General features: G+C 49.9%; 2 protein-coding genes across 3 annotated transcripts in view; one reads left to right on the top strand and one right to left on the bottom strand.

Annotated features, from left to right (window-relative positions):
• The first annotated feature begins 133 nt into the window (after positions 1-133).
• LOC126573079 (cyclin-G-associated kinase) lies at positions 134-7,601 on the top strand. The gene is made up of 5 exons (XM_050232915.1): positions 134-598; positions 956-1,329; positions 1,407-4,592; positions 4,666-4,827; positions 4,917-7,601. Exons 1-5 carry the CDS (start codon positions 466-468, stop codon positions 5,025-5,027), a joined length of 3,966 nt encoding a protein of 1,321 aa, XP_050088872.1. The 5' UTR covers positions 134-465; the 3' UTR covers positions 5,028-7,601.
• A 347-nt stretch (positions 7,602-7,948) lies between these two features.
• LOC126581540 (uncharacterized) overlaps positions 7,949-25,000 on the bottom strand; it is a 23,530-nt gene continuing 6,478 nt past the window's right edge. For both annotated transcript variants that reach the window (XM_050245259.1, XM_050245260.1), the window contains exons 5-8: positions 12,048-12,287; positions 10,882-11,915; positions 8,330-10,799; positions 7,949-8,264 (exon numbers count right to left, since the gene is read on the bottom strand). In XM_050245259.1, coding sequence (XP_050101216.1) covers positions 8,135-8,264; positions 8,330-10,799; positions 10,882-11,915; positions 12,048-12,287 — 3,874 coding nt within the window. In that variant the 3' untranslated portion in view covers positions 7,949-8,134. The remainder of the gene's footprint in view (positions 8,265-8,329; positions 10,800-10,881; positions 11,916-12,047; positions 12,288-25,000) is intronic.

The following is a 25,000-nucleotide window of genomic DNA, read 5'->3' as shown; positions in this document are numbered from 1 at the left end:
TGTTGCGGCAAGTATTAAGCGAGTTGCTGTAAACGGTGCATGTTGACAGGTTGTCAAAGTGACGGTCCTCCCGAAGGATGCGTATCGTGCGTCTCTGTCGCTCCTTCGCGTGAGATACGCATTCTGTTCTGTTCTCGAGGGTGGCCAATTTACGTACCAAGAAGAGTGGGTGTTTCGCAGCGATCGGGAGCAAAGAACCTCCGTTTTCCCGTATTATCCTCCCTGCGAATGAAAGGGGGTGTATCGCGATTAGATCCGCGGACCAGTTGACAAAAAGCAAAGCAACCAGGATACGGTGCCGACGGTTGCACACGCTGCGGAACGTAGCGACCCTTGCGAGCCCTCCGTGGGGCTGTGCTGGAACGGAGTTAAGTGTGTGGTGTGTGGTCATCGTTGCGGTCGGCCCCCTTTTGTTCATCCCCCCGTTGTTCATAAAGCAAACGTGCCCAAGACGGCTTCTCCAGGATGAGCGATTTTCTGAAATCGGCCATGAGCTACTTCAACGCGGCCCCTTCGAACGGGCTGGACAACGAATTCGTGGGACAAACGGTCGAGGTGGCGAATGTAAAGTTGCGAATCAAGCGTGTCATAGCGGAAGGTTAGTAACTGCTGCTGCTGCTGCTGTTGCTGGTTTTCCAGATTCCCTCTTATCTCTCCGTCTGTCTCGGAGCTGGATATACGATAGTGGGCAAACGGGCGACACTGGCGCCTGGGCAGCTGTTATGCGCTGCTGCTGATGCTGCTGCCGCATCTATTCAATGTGCCCTTTGTCGAGCAAGGGACAAAAGTCAAGGAGAAAGAACATTCGCAGGACAAAGCCCATCGTCCGTGGCCCGTGACCCGCAATCCGTTATCGATTCCGAGACGCGCGTTGGTGGCAGTGGCTGATATCTGCACTAATGATGCATTCCCTTCATATCGCTTAACTCCGAGGGCCTCTTCCTTTTCTTTGTAGGTGGATTCGCCTATGTGTTCGTGGCACAGGATGTACAATCGGGAACGGAGTACGCGCTGAAGCGATTGCTCGGTACGGACAAGGAGGAGTGCAACAACATCATCCGGGAAATCAATGTCCACAAGCAGGTTTCCGGTCACCCGAATGTGGTCAAGTTTGTGGCCGCCACCTTCATCGACCGCACGCAAACAGCCAACACGCAGCGGCGGGCCGAGTATCTGCTGGTGTCGGAACTATGCAAGGGTGGTTCACTGTACGACTGTCTGGAGCAGGATCTGGCCCCCGAAACGGTACTGCGCGTGTTCTATCAGGCGACGAAAGCGGTCGCACATCTGCACAGTCAACCGAAACCTATTAATCATCGCGATATTAAGGTAACGTATCCAAACATGCATGCATGTGGTCGTGTACCAGCGCTTACTCTTCCTTATCGTCCCCTTTTACGTTGCAGATTGAGAATTTTCTGATCGGAAGCGATGGGCTGCTGAAGCTGTGTGATTTCGGTTCCGCATCAACCGACAGCTACGCACCGGATGTGACCTGGAACGCGCAGCAACGGGACACACTGGAGGATGCGTTAACACGCTGTACAACACCCATGTACCGTGCCCCGGAACAGCTGGACACGTGGGCAAACTATCCGATCGGTATTCAAATGGATGTGTGGGCACTCGGCTGTGTGCTGTATCTACTCTGTTACCGCAAGCACCCGTTCGAGGATTCGGCCAAACTGCGTATCATCAACGCCAACTATACCATTCCGAACGATAGCCGGTACGCGTGCTTCAGTGAAACGATCCGCGGTTGCCTGCAGGTCGACCCCAATCAGCGCTTCGATACGTCAACCGTGCTGGAGCGTTTGGCAGCGATCGCTGAAACGAAAGGGTGGCCATTGAAGGCACCACTTGGGCTGTCCGGTAAACCGTTAAACTCACCACCATCCGGTGTGACCCCGTCACCTAGTCCGGTTCATCGCGTATCGAATGGTGGTGGTGCTGGCGGTGGTGGAGTAGCACCGGAAAGACCGGCACCTCCCAGACCGACCGTTGGTCCACCACCGGGTGGTGCTGTTCCGGTTGGTCCCGATGGTTCCTTGAACAAAAACAAGTACCCCCAGCGACCACCCGATCCAGTGCGAGTGACAGTGAGTGGCGTAGCAGCACATGGAGGCCACGGAGTACCACCTTCGCATCACATCGGTGGCCCAGCGTACGGACATCCTGCAGCCGGTGCTGGTGGCGGTGGCGGCGGCCTGTTCTCTTCGATCAAGGGAGGGGCGGGCAGCTTCTTGAAGAACCTGAAGGATACATCTTCGAAGGTGATGCAAACCGTACAGCAAAGCATCGCACGGACCGATCTCGATTTGAGCTACATTACGCAGCGCATCCTGGTAATGCCCTGTCCATCCGAGGGACTCGAATCCACATACCGGACGAACAACATCGAAGATGTGAAGGTGTATCTGGATACGCGCTATCAGCCGACTAAACTGAGCGTGTACAATTTGGGGCCACGGAGTAGCCCACGGATGCCACCACCGGTGCGTACTGTCGAGGCGGGTTTCATCTATGCTCCGGTTCCACTGTCCAGCACGGGTACGGGCAAGGCACCACTGCTCACCGGTCTGTACTCGCTGGTGGAAGACATCTACGGGTTTCTGAGCGCTGACCCGAAAACGATCGTCGTCATTCAAAGCCCGGACAGTGGCCGAGCCTTGGCAGCGACCGTGGTCTGTGGATTGCTGATCTATGCCGGGCTCGTGACGGAACCGGAAGATGCGATGCAAATGTTTGCGATCCGACGAATGCCACCGAATATGCGACCGTCGGAGCTGCGGTATCTGTACTATCTGGGTGATATCGTGCGATCGGTTCCACATCTGCCCCACTACAAACCGGTCACGCTCGTTTCGCTATCGGTTGCGCCGGTTCCGCGTATGACGAAGGCACGCGATGGTTGCCGGATGTACGTGGAGGTGGCCACGGCCGATCGGACGGTGTTCTGTACGCTGCAGGATTACGAACGAATGAGGCTTTACCATTCGGCCGAGGGCAAGATCGCCCTGGCAATGAATGTGACCGTGTGTGGTGATGTGACGATCAGTTTGTACCACGCTCGAAATGCTCTGGGTGGCATAGGACGGCCGCAGGGTATACGCATATGCCAGCTGCAGTTCCACACAGGCTACATTCCGGAGGAGGAAACTCTGATCAACTACGATCGATCGGAACTGGATGAGGTACCGGATTTGGAGCACGTACCGCAAAAGTTTGCCGTCGCGTTGAGCGTGTTCGTTGGTGATTCGGAACGTCCCCCGGCTTCACAGCCACCGTGGCGATCGACGAAAGCGTCCCGTGATCCAAAGATTCTGTTCGCCACCCAGCTGGAGTATGAGGAGAATGTCGATAATTTCATCACCAAACCGAGCAGCAAATCTGCAGCTGGTGGAGCGAAACCACCGCCGCCTCGCCCAGCACCACCTTCTCCGCAGCCTGCCCGTCGGCCGGTTGGTGGGTTTGTGGAAGCGCACGACGTGATCGCTGATCGAGAAGCTGACCTACTGAATCTGAGCAAATCTGGTAAGGGTTCAGCCGGGACAGGTGTTGTCGAGCAGCAGCAGCAGCAGCAACAGGAAGTTCATCATCCAGTCGAACGGCCTTCAAATGTAGAGGAATCGTTTGATTTACTCGGAGGACTATCACCTCCGGTTGTCAATGCGCCGGCAACCACAGCGACTGAGCCGCTTACTGGTACCAAATCGGCTGTCTTGGATGACATTTTCGGAGCTTTCGAAGGTGTCGGCCCAGCAGTCGGTGGAGCAACGCTAACAGCTACCAAGTCTAGCAGTGATCTGAACGGACTGAACTTGAACTTTGACCACTTTGGTGGTGTTGCACAGCCAGCAGCTGGCCCGACCGCTGGACCTGCCGGACCGTTCAGCAATGGTTCGCAGACGGACGTGAATGCACCGAATGCTAACAATAGTTTCGGGTTCGATGCTTTTGCCGGTGTAGGCCCCCAGGTGTTCTATAACAGTGCTCCCACTCCGATGGCACAGCAGTCTCAGCAACCAGCGACGCAGCAACCGAAAGATCCGTTCGCAGACATTGGCAATCTGACAGCTGGTTTGGTTGCCGGGGCAACGACGAATACTGCTGGAGGTGGTAGTGGTGGTGGTGGTGGTGGTGGGGCTGGATGGGGTACCAAGGGTGGTATGCCTTCAGCGACGACACCGAGCCCTCGGTCAACACAGTTCTCCAGTCCTACGCATCACTTTAGTGGCGCTAGCACGGCCAATCCATCGCCAAGGGCACCTTCGACACCGAACCATCAGCAGCAGCAGCAGCAGCAGCAGGTGCGCAGCCCGAACGAGGGCCAATCGCAACGACAACCCGATTACAGCCGCTCGCACTTTGCTGACCCTTCGACCAAAGGTACGACTCCGAACAATGGTAATGGCAGCAATGGTAATGGGGCGGCCGGTGGCCGTTCGGGAGACATCTTTGGTGACATTCTCGGTCAGCAGGGTTACTCGTTCGGTAGCTCGAAAAATCAGGGCCCACGCACGATCAACGATATGCGCAAGGAAGAGCTCGTGAAGGAGATGGATCCGGAACGGTTGAAACTGATGGAATGGGTAAGGATTTCCCACGAAACAACGGTATTCTACTTACTAATATCCCGTCGCACTTTTTTTTTACCCCCACTAGACCGAGGGCAAGAAGAGCAACATTCGAGCGCTGCTTTGCACCGTCCACACGATTCTATGGCCCGGTGCCAAATGGACAAAATGTGAAATGCATCAGCTGGTAACGGCGGCTGATGTGAAGAAAATTTATCGCAAAGCCTGCCTAGCTGTGCATCCGGATAAGGTAGGTAGTGAAGCCAATGTGAATCGAGAGGTAACCAAGGGGCAGAGTATACTGATGACCGTGAGCGTCGCTATGTGTCTTCCTTTCAGCACACTGGTACCGAAAATGAAAGCATGGCTAAGCTGATCTTCATGGAGCTGAACAATGCTTGGACCGAGTTTGAGAGCGATGCCAGCCAGCAGAATCTATTCGCTAACTAGGTCGTCCGCCGTACTCGCGATTAGATTCGCAAGTACTGAAGTGAAGGGGGAGGAACGGATTGTACTCCGTTCGTTGATCTACTACACCAACTCATCACATGCTTCGGACTGATAAGGCTTCACAATGGGAGGTATCATAAAATGAGATTTTAAAACATTTTTTGTTTTAATCACAGTGCAATCCAATCCCATTTGTTGTTGGGCGTTGGCAATGGGCGTCGAGGCTTGAAGGAAAAGAGAAATAGTGAGCCGGGGAGGGAGGGTCGGTGATGCGAAAAGAGAGCGAGAAATCGAAGGTCTCGGAGATCTCGCTGGACCATCATGAATGTTTTCAATCAAAGTAACACCATCGAAGTCGAGCGAGGAAGTTGGAAATCGACGATCGATCGTGTTATCGTATCGAGTGTACGAAGTTACACCCGTACAAAAAGGCAAAGGAACTGAAGAAGAAACGCGACTGCTCTTAGAGGTAGACGATCATGTGATAATTTGTTCTTTCCTTAGGTCAACCACTATGACGCTTGTTGCAGGAAATGCATTTTGTAGTGCATCACAGACGTATATAAACATATACATTCTTTACTTCCCCGCCCTTTCTTAGTTAGTTCATATTTTATTTTTAATTCCATATTTTATAAGAGTAAATTCCTGGGCTCTTCAATGTCCCCCGCCAGCTGCGTTTAATGTGAGGATTGCTTTATATATTTAAAAGAAAGAAGGGCCTGTTTAGGTATGATGAGATGATGAAACGAATTGGAAAATCCCAGGAAAAGGTGATATCGGAAGGAATGGTTAAATTTGTGTGATTTCATGTGGCACATCTGGATTTCATGTGGTTCTAGCGTTGGAAATTATGAGAAATTTTATTCCAAAATCATCCTATCCAGCAAAGTTTTGTTTGAGATTAATGCCTCAAAAGTGTTTGCCTTTACAAAACGGTATCGATGATACGTCTTACGTTTTGTTGCAGTAGATTAATGATGTATGCGAAATCCTTTAGCCTTTTGACTCGTTTTTGGGTTTCTTTTTAGTGGTTTTAACCAACGTTGGATGGTTTGCAAGAGTTTGAAGTTGAAATTATGTTTAATGAACGCGCAGTAGTTGTTGTCCACAGGCTGGAAGGTGGCCCATCCCATACTGTGTTGAATTATTTGATAATAGAAAGAATGGAAAAAACGAAACAGAAATAACCATTACCAACGGAACACAATAGAAATAGCATTGCGATAGTAAATGAAACACACAGCGAGAAATGAATATTGCGCCACAAACACAGCACAGGATTGTCCTGTTCTTCTGCACGCGGTTCAATTTTAGAAAAAAAACCTACTTCCTATCCCGTTGTTGATGATGCTGTTTAGCGCGATGTACGTGTATAAGCCAGTAACTTATTCTATCATGTAGCTAATGTGAAGTAAATAAAATGCGGTTAAGTAAGGTCGTTGGAGCTCAGTCAGAGTGGACGGTGTAGAGTGTATATTGCGTAGGCTATTGCATGGTAAGGAGCGGTCGTTGGTTGGATGGATGGATGAGCGATAGATTGAGCGATCGGTGGCGTAGAAAAGGACATGTAGTGTAGTGCAACCCTGCGTACACGATGCAATGATACGCACTCATTTCTTGTAGACGTAGAGGCTGGCACGCGTCGGCTGCGGGGAGTGCCGCGAGTGTTGATGAAAGGAATATGTACAACAGCAACTACTCAACTTATTAAGAAGCTATGGCAAAGTCGATTTCATTCATATATACTAATGCCAACACACTATGGCAATTACTGGTTAAACAGTAGCAGTAGGGGGGACTGTGTTGGGTACATGTGTATGTGAGCGATAGCGAGAGAGCGAGCGAGCGAGCGAGATTCCTTCCAAATGCGTTCCAAAAAATTCCATCGAAAAAATATTATACAGAAGGGTAGCGGTTAGGACACATCGTCTCGCTATGATGAAAGATGAAACGTTACGTTTTGCTGTAAATCCACAATTCTTTTCTTCAACCGGAACCCTGTCCCGTCGGTGACACTGCGCATAGGGATGGAGCTAGATAACCGCTGCAGTCGGTGGAAACTGTGATTTAGCAGTTTGGTTGGTAGCAGAAACCTTATCACATTGCCTCGATTTATCGCTGGAAGGTTCCGTGGGATGGAGCAACCAACGATGATTATGTTGCAACACCACAGATTAACTTATCAGCTCAACCCCGGTTTCCGTTTCCTTTCGGCCTGCCCCCCATGCGAACGCACCCCGTTTGTGGATTGTTCACTTACACAACGACCTCCAACAGAGCGCCTGTTACACGCTAGTGCTTGAGCGTTCCCACCGGGCATTCAGCGGGGTTGCGTTTCAGTAAGCAGTAAGTTTAAATTACAATAACAGACCGATGCATAACAGCATTCGCGATGAAACCCCCATTTCCAGTTTATCCCGTACACTCCAGGAAAGAATGTTGCACATTGTAATTGAATGCGCAAGACAAACATGAATTCCCTTCTTAACAACTCGTTCTCGTATACACCACTCTACTCGAGCATAAAGCATATAAATATGTATACATTACAATATAAAGTGTTGAATCATGGATGGCTCGTCGGTTACTATGGTTATCTGTTTGCAAAATGATGACAAAGCAGGATGCGCTGCGTCGTTGCTCTTTTTTTCGCCATTTCGGTGGATGCTGCATTAATCCACCCACTGTGCTTATCATATCATCAACAATGTCCTCGATTGTATTTCCGAAAGAACTGAAGCTCGGCACACCGTCTAAATGGACAAAGGAAGCTTGATAGCTGAAAAGGATAAGCCTCGGTTAAAGAACGTATTAAAATGGATCTTAACTCTGGCCGAAACGGAAGAGTTCCAGTGTGTCATCATCTCCGTTATTACGAGGATGGTTAGTCGCAAATGAAGAACTAGCGCACCACCACGTTCAGCATACAACAATCGGCACTATATTTGCGCTCTTTACTGCGAGTAACCATAATGTGTTTTAATGCAATGCAATAAATAAATAATAAATGATTGTGAGTACAAGTTACAACAGTACAGTGTAGCGTTAAATGTCATGGAAAATGCTGGGTGAAAAAATGGGCAAATCCGGCGAAAACCCCGCCATCAGTCCGGGCCAATGATGGGCTTCGGGAGTTCGCTCAGGGAGAACGTATCGCTCTTCAGCAACGGTACCGCTGGTGGTGGTGTTCGTCGTTTCGAGGGCTTCGAATGGTACATTACCCAGTTGTCCGGTCTGCTCAAACGGGAATGTGGATTAGAATCTGTTGGGCGCAGGTGTGGCATTGCCATCGGGCTTACCTGTCGATGTTGGTTAGCAGCACGAACGGTACCATGGAAATGGTGGAGCTTGCTGCCGGTACTCCCTTGCGTTTGTTCCCGTTAGGTCGTTTGTCGTGTTTCAGTCTGTTGGTGATCTGTTTGCCGTCCATTTGTGTCGTCACGTCGTCCCGTATGGCCCGTTCTTTCGCTCGTATCGCCCTATGGTCCTGGTGGGGCTGGTTATCCAGCATAAGCAATCCCACGAATTTGTCCGAATAGTCATCCAGTAGTAGTGGATCGTTGTAAGTCGATGCGTAACGTACGGTCTGTGTCGTGTCCGGTCGGTACAACAGTAGAGAGTCCACGTGGTTTCCCGTTCTGTCCGTTGAGGCCGGGTAGTCTCGTCGGTATGGTAACGTCTTTATGCTTCCGTCACCGTAGTAATCCCGGTATGCTAGTGGCCTATCGGGACGAACCAGTGGTTCAAAGTGTGTCTGCTCGGGTCGTAGGTAACCGTCATGTTCTTCCTGCAGTCGATCAATGGCGTCATCTCGTTTCGTCTGAACGTTCGTCTGATCGTCTTGGTAGTCGTCGTCATAGTCGTTAGTAGAGAAAGATTCGGATAGTTTCATCGGAAGATCGGAAGGAAGAGAAGAAGTAGCGGAAAGAGAAGCACGTCGGGTGCCGTTGGAGGCGAAGAAAGTTTGTCGTTGAGACAGTGCTGGTAGCAGTAGCTCGTTAGCGGAAAGTTTGTTCGTTCGATCGTTAGTAGTAGGCGAGGAAGCGACAGAACTGGCCACCGTAGTACCAGATGGTGCAGTAGCAACCGAGCTACGGCTACCGTGTACTACGAGGCTCCGCCGGAAGTCGACAGAGAAGACAGACGAGTGAGACGAAGAACCGGACGCCGGTTTGAGGAAAGGTTTATTCGGTCGCGTCTGGTCGCCGTTTTTGTTGGGTTGTCGGGGTGGTTTACTAGTAGTCGCGTCTAAGGGTAGGGTAAGTTTGTCCGAAAGTCTACGTCGTATGGTCGTTGTCCTGGCGCGGAGTGTTGGTCGTCGTGTGTCAAAGTAAGGGTACGGTGGTTGTGGAGGGGCCGTCGAAGGTACCGTGTAGTAACCCCCGAATGGTGGGGGGTGGTGGTAGTAGGCGTACGGTGGTTCAGTAGTGGTCGTTGTCGTGGTCGTGGTCGTAGTCGGTCTATGGTAACCATAGGCTAGGTACGGTGGAGGGTCATAGTCAGAGTCGTCATCATAGTCGGCGTCGTCGTCAGGTGTCTGATAGTAGTAGGCCGTTCCATGGCGTGCGTCTCGTTTTGTAGCAGTTCGTCTAGTACGCCGTCTTCTAGTGGTCGTCGTTGTCGTCGTCGACCCGTTGACGGTTCGTCTCGTGGCGGAAAAGTCAAGGTTGTTGCTGATACCGCCACCGGTTGGTCGGTTCGATGCAGAGGCTGCCGTTTGGGGCCGTTTCTTGGTGGTCGGTTTGCGGGTCTGTTTGCGTTTGGTTGTCGATGGTCGTTTGGTCGTCGTGGTCATCGTTTGAAGGTCCAGCTTGTGGTCTACGACGGTTGTACCGGCTACTAAGATCAGCGGCTGCGAAGGTCGATTCGTTGGTGTCGGTGAGTTAAGGTCAAGTTTGTTGCTCACTAGTACAGTCGGCGTTGCTTTCTGTCCTTTGATCACGGTAGGCCGCTGCTGTAGTCCCGTGTTGCCGTTCGTGATCAGGTCTACCTTGTTGAGCACGTTTCCTGTTACCGGGTTCAACAAGATCGTCGGAGGTCTACGTGTAGTCGTAGTAGTCGTGGAAAATGTTGTTAACTGTGCGGTGGCGGCGTCGGTAGTGCCCACGGCTGGTTTTGTCTCGTTCTTGTCCGTGTCAGTATCTGCCTGCTCCTCTTCCTCCTCTTCGTCGGAATCGTCCCAACCGTCATCGTCTTCCTCGTTCGTCCCGTTGCTGTTGGTGGCGTCAGCGTCGTTTGTGAAGGGGTCCCGTTCGGCCCAAGGGTCCAGGTCGATCGGGGCCATCAGTCGCGTCTCGCACGGTAATCGTTCGTTCTGTCCAAAGTCCGGTGGAAGAAAGGCAAACGGTTGCAGCGTACCACCGCCCCCGAGGGCTCGGCACAGGACCTGCGACAACGCCACCTGACGGATCGATTCGAGCTGGGCCGGCGTGAACGAGGACTCGAAGCCTGCATTCTCGTACCAGAATCGATCACCCTTGCGCAGGTTGCTGAACTGCTGCGCGATGATACAGGCAAACGTGGGACCAACGATACCCCCGACGACTGGCCGTTCCGCTAGCCCTCCGACGAACAGATCGATATCGTCGATCGTGCGGTATGCTTTGCGGAGCCGATTCGTCGATGCCGGTCCCATCACCCGGTCCAGATCGTTCCAGTCCCGAATCGTCGACAGGCCACACGGGCCACGCCAGTTCACGTACGCTGGTAGACCGTGATCGCGACCCCGCTGTATGTTGATTGCCGCCAGATCGAGCCCGAAGGGAAAACCTGCGGATAAGAAAGCGGATTAGTACATTGTGTAGAGGACAGTGGCGATGGCTTTATGCGCCTGAAGATGACCAAAACTCACTTTTCGTCTGAAACAGATGGTTCGTTAGCTCGGCCGTGATAAACTCGTCCCGCTTGAGGGCCCGCTGGTTCACCATACCGCGCAGCAACCGGTGCAACGATCCGGGACCACCGAAATCCCCTTCGGCCGTGTCCTCGTGCAGGCTGACATTGTTAGCGATGAACCGATGGTTCCGGTCCGCACGCATGTAAGTGTCCTGGATGAGCGAGTGACCGAAGCGAAAGGCGGCCGCGGAGAACTCATTCGCAACCGTCGGATTAACGTTACCATCGTACCCCCGGTAGTAGCCACTGGTTTCCAGCTCCAGATCAAACAGCCGGCAAACGTCGCGACCCAGCACGAGCGGCAAAAACTCTCGGAACGTGATGTGCTGGAAGAGTGCCCCGACAATGCGTCTCGTCTCCTGGTACACCTTCTCGTCGCTCCAGTGCGGGTTCAGGGCGGCCAGTCGCGTCGCAATCTGATTGTGTTCGTTCACCCAGATCATGTGCATCAGGAGTAGACCCGGCTGCTCGCCACTCCGGCTGTCCCCTGGCCGAATGCACTGGTTGGCCAAAGCCGCCCGAAAGCACACATCCTCATGCGGTGGCCCTCGGCCAAACAGCAGCATCCCCTGACGGAAGATACGCGCATTGTCCGACGACCGTGGGTTGCTAGAGTAGATCGGCGATGCATCAAGGTAGGCGGTAGCCTGGTTGCTCTGTTCGCGCCATGACAACAGACAATCGCGTCGTTGGGCAGGCGCTGAACGGAGAAATTCCAAGCAGCGGACACCCAGCTGCGACAGCCAGGGATCGTCGTGCGGCACCTTGATCGGCAGACAGGATGGATGCGTACTGTCCTCACCACCGCCGCAGCACCTCGGAGTGGAACCGTTGATCGGGCGCGGTTGCGCCGTAGCCGTCAGATCGTGATCAATCAGCTGACCCCAGAGGGCGAGCATCATCGTCACGGGCGCTTCCTCATTCCGGGAACCGTGCACCACCAGGCTAACGAAGCGGGCCGATGGAAGCGATGCTCCGGTTACCGATCGGCTGTGGCCAGTCACAACATTACACGCACAAACACACGCACAGGAAGGAACGAATATGAGTTTAACTGGGTCCATTAGCGGAACGGGGGGTTCAAGTGTGATCACAACTGGCGGCCGCCGTTGTTCAACTTACCGTATTCCCTCGACACCATCGCTGTACTCGGGGGCCAGGAATCGATGGAATGGCATTTGGGCTGAGCCCCAGCGTGGACGGCGGGCATTGTTGCAGGTTCCATCGTGTGTCCGATAGCGAAGACTCGCCGGAACACATCGTGGCGCTTCCCTCGATGGACACAACCGCTCCAGTGGGGTTTTCTTCAGCGAAATCTTCGGCGGTGCTTGCCGCCCGATGGCCACATACTCTACGTTGGTACTGTTGGGTCAAGTAGGCAAAGCGTGCGCGTTTAGAATTCTCCTTTCCACAGCCTGCTTCAACACAATCGTTGTTGTTGGTTGACAACCACACGTTGGTAGGATGCTGGGTTGCTATGCTGCCGCAAACCCAGCCGGATCCCACCGAGCGAGTGTCCGTTCAAGAGTTTGGCCCCATCGTTAGTACGATCGCTCTCACTTTCACTTTGCACACAGCCGCAACAGCAACACCCCCTTCACGTTCACGCATCGTCAACTTTCTTCTGAAACGCTTTTTTTCTATGTTATGGCGCGCTCGGTCGGAACACGTACCGTGCCGCATCGACACCAAAGCCAAACTGTGATGGAGCACCGTGGGGACGATCGTATTTATAAAGTTCTCCCTCCCTACCTTCGGCAGTGTGCATCGGGGGCCGCGGCGATCGGGCGCTTCCGACCATCGGAGTCAACCAACCCTCGACGAAAACGACGACGACGTGATGGCCAGACGTGACCCACGCCGGTGGTGGGGATGGTGTGTAATGTTTTTATTTTCCAACCCCCTCCGTGGCACTCCTCCGTCCGCCTTGGCATTAACCCTGCCCCCCCTTACCGGGCCGGGGGCTTTTTCTGTCTTGTCTGTGTCTCTTTTTTTCACCATTTTCCCTTGAGCTTTCTTTCTTGGCTTCCTCGCTGTTTAACGCGCAGTGAAGTGAAGATCGTGATCTTCCGCCAACCTCTGGTCGGTGACCGGAAGACATCGGTCGACGCGACGTCTTGGGGTAAAAACGGCTTAGTACCCGGCTCAGTTGTCATGGAGACAATTTCCTTTTCTTACTCGCAAGGGGAGGCCGCCTGAGATGCACCGATTGAAGGCAGTGCGTGCTGTTGGAAAGCTACTGAACGGATCGTTTTGGGATCCCCTTCGGGCGAATCGGAGCGCAGTAGGCGTTCTCTTCTTCAGCGGCGGAATTAAATTGCATCGTGGGGACACCGAAGACGCGGCTGAACCGGATCCTCATAGCCCGAGCCCTTTGGCCGTACCGTGACACATGATAAGGGAAAGTGAAAGATCACGACATCGAGCCAACCCCTCCCGGACGGGGTGACGATCGAGTACCCCTATGCCCCCTCCCTAGGAGGCCCTGTTTCCAGAGCAAAGTTTCTCTTTTCTGATGCGTTCGGGCTCCGGTGGGGCATGGATGGCCCCGTGTAGTGTCTTATCCGATCCTGATCGCCATTTACTGGTTGTTTCGGCGATTCTTTCTCTTCAAATACACGTTGGCATGCTTTACCATTGGCACATGTCGGGTAGCACACCAACCACAGCATTTTTTAATGGCACTTTTTATCTCCGATTTCGGTGATCGCACCGTATTTCACGGAACTTGGCGGCGAAAGCCGGTTTTTAGGACACTCCCTGGGATGCAGTAAAGGCCACCTTTTTCCCTGGGTTCGATACGCTCTACTCCAGTTTTTGTGCCTTTTTTGCGCACGTGAGATTCCACCGTGGGTCCACCGGAAGCGGGAACTAATTGATTTTATGGCGACATCGCGATCGAAAGGCCGCTCTTGTTGGCTGGCTTGTTGGTCCGGTTCGGTGGCTTGAACGGTCCCATCATCACAACCTGATCAGTCGTTCGCTTGCGCCAGCTGCCTAATGGTGGGTTTGTGGCCCGCATTTTTTGCCCGTTCGAAAGTGAGTCTTTCACATTTTGTTCGTTGGTTCAAAGGCCCGAGGGAGGGAAAGCATGGCCGGATGGTGGGGAGGGGGCGAGTTTTCTTAATGATAATTGTTTGTCGCTAGCTGACCAGTTTCGCTTTGCTGAATTGCTCATTATCCGGAAGCATCGCTTGAAATGGATTAGATAAATGGCGGTTTTGCTCCTCTCGTTGCCAGTTTGGTAGTAGCCAGATCTCGATTCGATTAGCTGGTTGCATGTTTTTGTTTTATCTAATGAACTCTTCATTTAATGAACTATTTGTAGCGTTTTGATCGCGATGGCGGTGATGATGTTCGGTCCCTCGACATTGTGGCTCATCGACGGAACGGAATGGTTTCAATCGCATTCTCAGTAGCCTCTGCTCGGTCGCAGATGTCAAAGACGCCTTAAATGCGTTTTAAATTCCGCGAATAGAGCGGGCGCAACCGCGAAATTTAAAAATACCCACAACCTGATGTGACACAGAAAACGTGCATCGAAAGTCAAAGCCTGAGGTGAGCCATCCCACGGTCCATCGACCCTTGGGGGGTTTTTCGGTGGCCTGAACTTGACGCCGGTTGATCTCGGGCACTGCTGCAGAGTAGAGCACCACTCGGAGTGGCCCCTGGCGGTGGCTATTTCGGGGCGAATGTTCGTCTCGCCATCACGGTCCATCCTGGGTGCACGCGAGCTGAGATCAGGGCTCGGCTTTCCGTCGATTTCGACCGATTAGCGCCCTTGATCGATCAACGGATTCGAATTGTTTATGCGGCGCAGGAAAACTGGCACACGTGGTGACACTCGGGATCGGGTGGATCGGGGCTACGTGCCACTGGCTGGCACAGTGATCCATCATTTTAGTAGTCGGTGCCGGTTGTCACAGTTGACTGTTAAATGGAACTTTCCTGGCGAAAGTTTTCCTTTAAATGCCATGCGTTCAAATAGAGGATAGAGGTGATCGCCCAAGGCGTCGGAACATGCGCCTCAAGCAGTAACACGTGATCGGTGGAAAGCGTTTATTGGGGTGTTTGATTAAAGCAATCTAACGCCCGATGTTCGCCATTTTGAGGTGATTACGTGGATGCTGCTGGTTTGATGATGATTTTATACGTTTATTCTCAGATCTTACAGATGTTTTTGATTTAAATAAGTGGGTTTTTATAGAACTTTGCGTTAACATATTTTGTTAATTGCTTTTGCTTTTCGATTTATAGATACACTATGCAAAAAAAGGTTATCCACCCCTTGCAAGAAACATAGATTTTGGTTGATTTTTCATGGAAACTCTCAGTTCAAAAATGTGTATCACATATCGATAGTTTTGTTTTTTATTCTTCTTTACTATGCTTTTTACATTTTTCGAAAATATCTCCTAGAAACAAAGATATTACAAAATCAGTCGAGTAAAGTAAGAAAAACACGTTTCTTCACGCTTCTTAGATGCATAACTTCATAATTTTTTACGATAAAACCATCCAATGGGTCTCATAACATGTTTTTGAGATTAAACAAACTAAAATGCATTTGTGAAATTGAGGGGGAAAATTGTTATTTGATTATTGTGGAATAAAAAACTGTACAATGCAATACAATGAAAAACATGAGGGTGGATAAACTGTTTTTGCGTGCCTTTCGTACCTTGCTCGACTGTTTTTATAATATCTTTGGTTCTACGAGGTATTTTTGAAAAATGTAAAAAGCATAGTAAAGAAGAGCTAAAAAATTAAACTATTGATATGTGATACAATGCTTTTATACTGATCGAAAGAGCTCATCCCAACAATATCTTCACACTGTACCAGAACATCGATTTATGTCTATATCGATAACTATAACAGATCAAAGAGAAGCGACAATATACACGCTACGTACGTATAAAAATCGCCTTAAACATGCTGCACTCTTTCACGATCGTAAATGCAAACAAAAGCTTGCATTGGATGGCCATCCTGACCCTCCAGTGTGGCTGAAGGATGTACCAACAAGTTGCAAGCGAAGGCTTTTTGGGTCACTGGCCATGCTACTCTCGGTTGGTGGTGTCCAAGCGATCGAAAAGAAAGTCCCGTGCGGGGTACCTCCACTGCAGTCCATGTCTACGCGCGTCCATTCGAGGCGGTAATGGAGAGATCATGAACTTTGGGCGCAACGCTCCACACCACGAAAGGCCATGCCATGAGAGGCTAAAGATGGAAGGAAAAAGCGTTCTTCGAGAGTCGCGATCGATGTGAGATCGGCTGCACTTTCCTTTACTTCCATTCCTTCCTACGTGCGTTCGTTCGTTCGGTCGTTCCTCTTCTCGTCTTCCACAATCCCATTCTCTCACTCACTGTTTGCACTGATGCACGATCATTGCCGCGCCCCATCCTTTCTGCGTGCAGCTTTGCGATGCTGCGCCGAGAAGAGCCGAAAGCGATCGGAAAGTGCAAAGTGAAAACACACGACACGTACGGTCGCTGGGGGTGGTGGGGGGCGATGGGGTTTTCTGGTGGCCACTGTCAAGAAAGTTCACCCAAGAAGGCCTTCGATCAAGTGGTGGCCACGAGGCGTGTCAAGAAAAGCGGCAAATGAAACGAGTGCTCACTGCAAGCAACCACCAGCAGCCACCGCGCCGCGTACACACATCTGTCCCCGCGGCCAATCAAGATGGAAAACCACTTTCTACCAGCGCGAACTGGGAGGCTACCGGCCGTCGCATCCGTATGGCCAGTGGCATGAGGTTGGTGAGGTCGATCATAGATAGGCTGCGAGGGGGGTTTATGGGCCGGAAATAGAAAGTGTCGGTAAACCTTGGCAAGCAAGAGAGCAAGAGAGAGATATAGAGAGAAAAATGGCAAAGAGAGAGACAGAGAGAAAGAGAGTAGTTAAATGACCAAATAGGGTCAATCAGATCGGTTAGGCACATGATCGGTGAAGGAAGAAGATGGCCAGCCACGGTGGAAAGCGTGATGGAGCGGCAGTGCATCTAATGTGGTAATTATGCCGGTTATTAGGTTGATCAAGCTACTGAGCCACCGAGATGGAAACGATCGTACAACCAAACGTTTGGTACATTTTCGAAAAAGAAAAACTCTTCCAACGAGAACTGACCATGAACCGCGGGGGGTGGCATACTGACTCGATGCTTCATCATAGATGCTCTGCTTCTTTCAAGGTAAATCCGTAAGCAGCTCCACAATTTAAATGGTATCGGCCAGCAAGTGTCCTCGTCGGCACCGAAAATAGACCGCCACCGAACAGAACTGGTGGCAATCTCGCCAGAAAACTTCTGGCCAAAAAAGGACCATTTTTGACGAATTTTTGTGATGTAACCATTCAACTTTATTTTTTCAAGTGAACGTCATAATAAACTGCAACTTTTGAAAAATGTTTGGTTCTATTTTTTGGGGAAGATGGATTTAAAACTTTATCCTTGGCATCAAATTTATGAGGGTGCGTCTGCGAAAAGGTGCGTGATGAGTCAGAAAATCAGAAAAATACAATTCGATATTTTTTTGATAGATTATAAGTTTAACCATGTAGCCAGATCGAGTTTTTGTTGAATTTCCTATTTTTTGATTTTTAGCAGATTTTTGAAGATGAAAAAGTGATGCTTTTTGACATTTTGCCAAAAACACGATTTTTAAAGATTTGTTTTATAAAAAGTATCAGCAATTTTAATGAAATTTGAAGGGGCTACCTGGCAAAGAGTGTATAGATTATGGGTTAAAAATTTCAAATCAATCGCTGCAGTAGTTTTTACGGTACGATGGGCACCGGCTTTGAACACGTTGGTTTTTGGGAAACGCGTTTCAAAGGAGCGAGCTCTGTGGAGCCTTATATGTATATCTTGGTCAGTTTTGCTTTGATTGACTCAAACATTTTACACATTACCATTGAAAGGATCAGCATTCAGGGAAAAATGCTAAAAATATGTGTCAAAAAAAAATTAAATACTGAAGCCCCCCTTAAGCCATCGATAGTTTCTCACGTTTGTATTTGCCTTTCGGGCATTACGTAGCACAGCATGCAAACAGCAACATATGAGTGTATGGAGATAAACATTGAACCGCGTCGATTCAGGGTGCCAAATGTAACGGCATATTGCGTGCTAATTTATCATCACCTAAATCACCTTCACTCAAACATTGTCTCCAACCACACTCGTCTTCTTTATCTAAAACGATCTTCGTGTTAGCTTTCACATAAAAGACACAAACGGTTTCGTATTCCCTCTTCACAAAAAAAAAACGAAAGACGAAACGAAACGGAACGGACGTAATATTGGCCTTTGGGTGTCATCGACATATTAATGGTGTCCACGGTTCAGCTGGAGGAGAATCCTGCGATCCCCAGGCAGGTTTATCCGCGAGAAGACATGAAAGAGAGAAAGCATATGTGTTGTGCGGTAATACAAACGCCTCTTCGTTCCCAAAAAGTGACACAACACACGATGGAGTGGCATTCATTGGCGATATCTTTCGGACACGATCTAGCGTAGCCGCAAAGGAATATCTAGCGCCTCAGTGGAAGCTCCTCGCACTAACAGCCAATCAATGCGGCCAATCACTAATCTCTGTACGATCGTAGATCATTGGATCGTGCAGTGGAGTGGCCGGCACCGTGATCATGTCACTTCCGCAGTACCATCTGCACAGCGCAGTCTGCGATCACTTGGAGGGTTGCAATATAACTCCGTGGCACGATTCCGGTGTTTTGGAGAGGGAGGCATGGTGGCCAATCAAGGTGATTAGGAGGACTCTTATCGCAGCCGCATCGCGAAAGGCCGGTTTTGGCGCTGGGAGCAGGAAAAGACACACCTAAAGGGCAATAACGGGGGTTGCAGGGTGGCTGGACACGAAAACCGTTGAAGCGAAGATGGGATTTGGCCCCTTCGTGGGAGAAAGTGTCTTTCTCGCCCCAGGGGGGCGTTGGCTTACGTAAGGCAGGGAATCAATTTGCCGAAACTCGTCGAACTCGTGGCCACCGGTGGAGAGATGGGTTCCAATGGGGCTTCCCCCGTGTGTCCGCGGACCTTCTATGGTGTGTGAGTCGCTTAACCGGTACTAGACTACCAGAGTGTGTGCGCCCAGACCCAGATGCTGCTGGTCAGATCGCTCGATCGCTCGATCGCTTCCTGCTTCACGACGATGTGCGTTGCGTGCGATGGCATAAGGCAGTGTAGAGGTCGAGGGGGGATTTGCATCGTTGTATCATCTGCTCCCCCCGGGCCGAGGAGAGACCTAGTGCGTGCCGGAATGACGCCAACATTGAGTGGCATTACGGTGAGCATCATAGCAATGCGGCGTTATGGAATAAGCTGGCTGGTCGCACCAAGCAGCAAGCCCCGTCGGTTGGAGGCTGCGTGCAACATTGAAGATGAAATTCGAATCAAAACTCCGATCATTTCTTGTCCTCCGAGCTCTCTCTGTCTTTCACTGTTACGTCTGGCAGCGTGTGTATGAGTGTGTGTTTTGGGGAGGATGGCCAAAGGGAGGTTGCGAGTAGCTCGAGCTTTACGTGACAACCGAGTGGAGGGCAAACGGAGCGTGAAACAGTGATCGCGATGCTGCGCATTTGGCATAAATCACGCCCAACTACCCTTCAACCATCCCCTTCCATCCTTACAAAAGGAGCACAATGAGGAAATGGATGAAAAAGCAGTCATTTTTTATCTTGAAGACTGCTATTCCGTACTAAAAACGATTCAAACCACACCAAACCGTGAATCTGCTGCTTGAATTAATTCCTTTCTGTCGGAAAATCTTTTGGTAAACAACAGCAGCAACCACCATGAGAAAGTAGTAGACCTGGCACTAGGTAGTGTGTTGGTTACGCTTCCCTACCCGTCGCTGGGAAATTTGAAATACAGCAAAGCCATAATCGTCGCCACCTGAGATGAAACATGTGCATGTTTGACAATTCTCTTGCAGCGCTGTTAAAAGGCTCGTGTATCGAGATCCCCAGACCTCTGTGATTGATCTCATTAGCTTTCCTTCTTTTGAAGTTGATTACCGGGTATCTGGGTCACGTTTACGTAAGCGCTCGATTGATAATGATAATGGCCACTGTTACTGCTGCTGCTGCTGCTGCTGCTGCTACCAACCGTTCAGAGATGCAAATCAGGAGATATGGCTTAGGATGGTGTGAGGCACCAGCAACAGCAACGGCAGCAGGAAGAGCCGGTTAGGAACCCCGTCAGGACGCGATGCAGGAGGAAATGCAAAGCACGGAACACAAACCTCTTCCCGGATAAATCTCGCGATAGCGTCACCACAAATCACCGCTTTTCCTCGTAACACAAATCACATAATACATGTATATCCATACTTATACGGTTTCTCCATTCAATCGCGACAGGGTGCACCGTCGTTGTGCAGAATTGTCCCCGCAGGGGTGCCCTGCTGCTCATTTCGCCCGGATGTTTACCACCGGGGGACCGGTGGGATGGTGGTTTCCGCATGGAGGGCCACGGATTGACTGCAAAATTTGCGTCTTGCGGCCCCTGCTGTTACCGGTTTGTTAGGTGGGAAGTAGAGTGGAATCGTAGAAATGACACCAATCATAAATAAATGGCCCCAAAGCATCGATCCAATTAATGGATCAAAACCGGTAGCAGCCAGTTGCCTTGGGGTTACCAATAGATTGTGGTGAAGCGATATGGTCGTTTCCTTGGTGGGATCACCCCAGTGCAACCAAGGAACGGATCGCGTTGGAAAGCTGCAACCTCATAACTTGCCAACCAGCCGAGCCACGGTGTCGACGACGGGCTTCTTATAGCTTCGGGTTCGAACAATTAGCTTAGCTGATTGTGATTGATTACTGATTAGGAGATCTTGCCAAGACATCAAGACGTACACAGCACAGCGTTGACTGGTGGTTCAATCGCGCTGTGTTGCGTGGCACAGTGTTGTGTTTCAATAGCACACACCTTTGGCTCATGCATGCGAGCTGTGAAACTCTGTAATGCTTGGTTCATTTTGTTGTATTTAACATAATCAATTACACACCGCCACAGACCGAATGCCAGCCCGAAAAGCGTTGTTGCAGAGCAGACGGAGGTGCTTCGTAGGGTGCTCTACTCTTGTTCACCGTACAATGTTGTACAACAGTTTTGCCGCTCCAAAGCAGTGCACCCTTACGTGAGCATGAATTTTCATCTTTTCTCAAAACCAGCCGCACCGACACTGGTCTAGTTTCGCATGAGGCTCGAGGGGGAGTGCCATTATTATTTTTGTTTTAATATTTTAAGGGCCATCTTGCTTCACGTGGTTCTGCCGCACCCATCTTTTGTGCTACGATTACAGGAGCCCCCGGACTCGAAGCAATGCCAATGTTGCGTGCTAATGATGCATCGGTTGCAACTGATGAAAAACCCTTCTTCACTCATTCATTCCCACAGGTATTGCTGCAGTCTGGGCAATTTTTATAGGGCTGCGAGCAGCCTATACAGTCTCCTCGATGCTTATGATCGACCACCGTTTTTAGGGGGGCGGTGATGCTTCCCGCTGAAGTGGATGGGGTAGCTGTCTGTGATGTAGCTGTTTTCATTTGCTTTTTGTTTTTCGATGAATTATGCAACCGAAAGATGTGAGGTTTTTTGTTTCCCTAAACAGCGTTACGCTTCCAAATCGGAAAGGGGATCCTAAACTGCCTTCCAAAAAGCATCTTCGAAGAGGGTTGAGGTTTTGCTCGCGCCATGATGCTCACGATTTTATGCCGGACGATTGTTACCAGTTCGTTTGTTTGGAGTTTGTTTTTCGTATTTTTTTTTGGGGCTTGGGGATTTGTGCGGATCGCTAGCGAGTAGCGTTTTCTTATCGTCTCAGCAACCCACTCTCTACCTCTTGAATTCAGCCGGTCGATCACCTCTTCACGCACGGCACCTCTCCGCCGTTGCGTGGGTTGAAGTTGTGAAAACAATAATATTCGTTCGTTTGGTTTGTTGTTGGCGGCCCCGTTGGCTTCGTGATCTCGTGTGATTTTTTTTGTTTGCTTCTGTTTTTTTTCTCCATCCACCTTCACCTGCCTGCCAGGTAGGGCTAGGCCAGGTATGGCGCATACAGCTTTTAGTGTTTAGTGATTAGTTTTAGATGCGCATACAGCATACCGCCTGATGAACACCATTGCGAAGAGGTCTATCATCACGCGAAACCAGTCATCGCGTTCGCGCTCTCGCGATTGTTGGCGTAAGAAAGTGAAAGATCAAACAATGCTCCGCGTGACACCGACGAGGTGCCATCAAAAGCCAGATAAAGGCCGCGTAAAATCTGGATGGCTTGGTGTGAAGGGGGGAGTGATGGAAAGGGGAGATTTTTTTATTGTTATTTTCCCAGGATCCCATCATCCACTGTCATATCAGTGGGGAGGCGAGATGCTGGGCGTACAATGCCCACTTGACGATCCACAATGCAGTAGTGCTGGCATCCATGCTCTGTTCACAGACAGCATGCAGTGCCTTCCCATTAGCGTGGCCAGTACATGTACATGCCCTGGTGCGCCAGCCCTGGTGTGTGAGGAAAGCGAACCATAATTTAATAACAATGACCTCTCGCTCCCAGCTCCTCTTCCTGAACCCGGAGCATGTTGTTGCTCCCACGTAGCGGTCCCTCCGGGTGGGTGTGTTTTGTTTGAATTGAGCAGGATTTTCGTCCCCCCCCCCCCCCCGACCGAATGCGCTTGTGGTGGCCATTGTGCATCGGAAAAACTCTGCTCCGGGGAGGAGCGTCGCGTAACGCAAACGAAAAAGCACATTACTCAATCTGCACAAGAGAAGAGAAATGCGAGGCACAGCGAGGGGGACAAGTGAAGTGTTTCGAGCATTTTCACTTTCTTCTGGCTCGCGAGCTCACCGCTCGCTTCGAGATTATGAAATAGGAGATCGAGCAGGAAAAACTGCGATGCGGGGGAAAAATGCTGGCTTCCTACCGTCCCTTGTACCAGTGGTAGATGAAATGGTGGAAATTGCCAGCTACTGCGGGAGGGGGAGATGCATTGGGAATCCGGCAACGTGCTGGAAGATGGTCACCGATGGTACCTCATCATCCCATCGTTCGCGGGTGTGGGTTCCTGGTTGGCCGGTTGGCTAAAGTAATTGCACACAGCTGGCCACGGTTTGTCCGAGACAATCGGTCCCGAATGTCCTCCGGGGTTTTTTATTTACAGCCCCATGGAACCATCTTTTTATGCCATTCCATGGCATGCCAAGTGTGGTATGCGGTTATGAGATGAACTTTGCGAACTAACTCGGTGGATAGTCCGATCTAACTGGTGGTTTGCCGGTGGCACCGGTCAACCGATTTCACTCATCACGAGCGAGTTTGTCAATGATTGAGTCTGTTGATGGTCGGTTCGGGCGGTTGGGTATGCAAATAACCGACAGTTGTGCGGTACTGTGCGTGGTCGTAATGAGCATATCGAGGTTATTAAACGTCGTGGGCATTCGTGATGAAGATCGCGTGGTTAACCACCAGAAACGTTATTTATCAACGAAATGAATTGTGAGAATGTGTGGTATGTGGCGCTGGAACAATATGGAGCTCATATTCGCAATCGAATGTTGAGTTGAGTTTAGGTAAAAAAAAAATATTTTTATGCAACAAACCAACAACGTGGCCGCGAGCTTTTTTGGTTAGTCAACTGCTTGCAACAAAGCATTCCTTAAACATTCAGTACACTCAGGGGCATCTAGTGGCCCTAGGCACATCTAGTAGACATAGGGATGGAACAGTACTTTGGGGTCACGTCAGCTGCATGAGGTGTGTGTCATTAGCATTGTGGTTTACAGGAATTGCCAGTAAGTTTTATCCTTTATGCTGAGCTCAATAGTAATTGTGTTTTTCACCCATCTATATCGAGACACATACACATCAATTTTGAATGAACTTCCCAAAAAACCATAGACTGCAGTATCAATTGGTCCGACATTTGGTATTTGGTGTCAGGTTTTTGAGGTTTTTCGAGACCTTTGAGGTGTTTACTAGGGGTCTTAGTTCTCTTTCCATACTACAAGAATGCCGCATATTATCATTTCATTTCTCAAGATAAAATTCGGATAGTAATCCAATTGCCAAGACTCAAATGCCAGACTAACATTCGGTAAGCCGCCCATAGTGTGCTATGGCTGTCGTGGCATAAAAATTCTGTTGGTTGGTTTAGGATTTCTTCTCGTCGAATGTGATTGAATCCAAATGTAAATGTGTACAAGATAAATTATGTAATGCGAAAATTAGCATGGAACTGAGTTAAAATCTTGCAGAAGAATTAAAATAACCGATTTAATTGTTTTAACAAATTCAAAAGAAAGTAATCTAAAATGAAAAGTAACACTTATAAATTTTTAGCATAAATCAAACAAAATATCTATGGCTAATCATAAGAATATCCTGATTGAATATGAGCATCTCTCATCTATCACAAGCTACTATCGCAGTAATACGACGGTCAAGCTATTTTAAACATCAGTACTTGATAATCGGTCGGTAGTTGACAACACGGCTCGTTATGCTAAGCTAGACGGTGGGCGTAAATGCTGTGAAAGTGGGGCACCTACATTCTTCGATGTTAAATTGCTTCCCCGATTTTCCCTTCCAAGGCCACGGACAAAGCATGGATTTCATTTTTGATAGACTACCGCCCGGGACACTGAAGAGTCGAGACACGACAAATGAATTCCGTTTGCAGCATAATTCACTGCACGAGGCGAATGCAAACGGTCCTTCAAAAATCGGCTCCTCGTCCCGTGTGATATGTTTTGTGGGCTACTCCACAACGGTGCGATACGCTTTCGAAATGTAAATTGAATGTAAATGTAAAATCATCCATTCAACCGGTGGGCCATGGATGACCCTCGTCCACTTGGAGTCCATTGGCATCCGTTACAACTGGAGCATAACTAAAAGGCATCAGCAATTAGAAAAACAACGCATCGCACACGTTGTGCAGGTTGATTGGCGCCAATGGACTACTATTGACACTCCTTTGGCGATAAGATTGGGATTAATATTTAAATTTTAGCACCATTTTTGTTGCCTCCTCTCTCTCTCTCTCTCTCTCG

Source organism: Anopheles aquasalis, chromosome 2, assembly GCF_943734665.1.
Source record: "Anopheles aquasalis chromosome 2, idAnoAquaMG_Q_19, whole genome shotgun sequence".
In the NCBI taxonomy this organism is placed as follows: domain Eukaryota; kingdom Metazoa; phylum Arthropoda; class Insecta; order Diptera; family Culicidae; genus Anopheles; species Anopheles aquasalis.
Note: the sequence above shows the minus strand (reverse complement) of the source record. Positions and strands in the feature narration are given on the sequence as shown.

Bases quoted from the DNA above. Each gene is read 5' to 3' on its own strand.
- LOC126573079 (XM_050232915.1), top strand. From the start codon at position 466: ATGAGCGATTTTCTGAAATCGGCCATGAGCTACTTCAACGCGGCCCCT. The intron at 4,593-4,665 runs GTAAGGATTTCC...TACCCCCACTAG, and splicing joins GGTTGAAACTGATGGAATGG to ACCGAGGGCAAGAAGAGCAA. The intron at 4,828-4,916 runs GTAGGTAGTGAA...TCTTCCTTTCAG, and splicing joins TAGCTGTGCATCCGGATAAG to CACACTGGTACCGAAAATGA.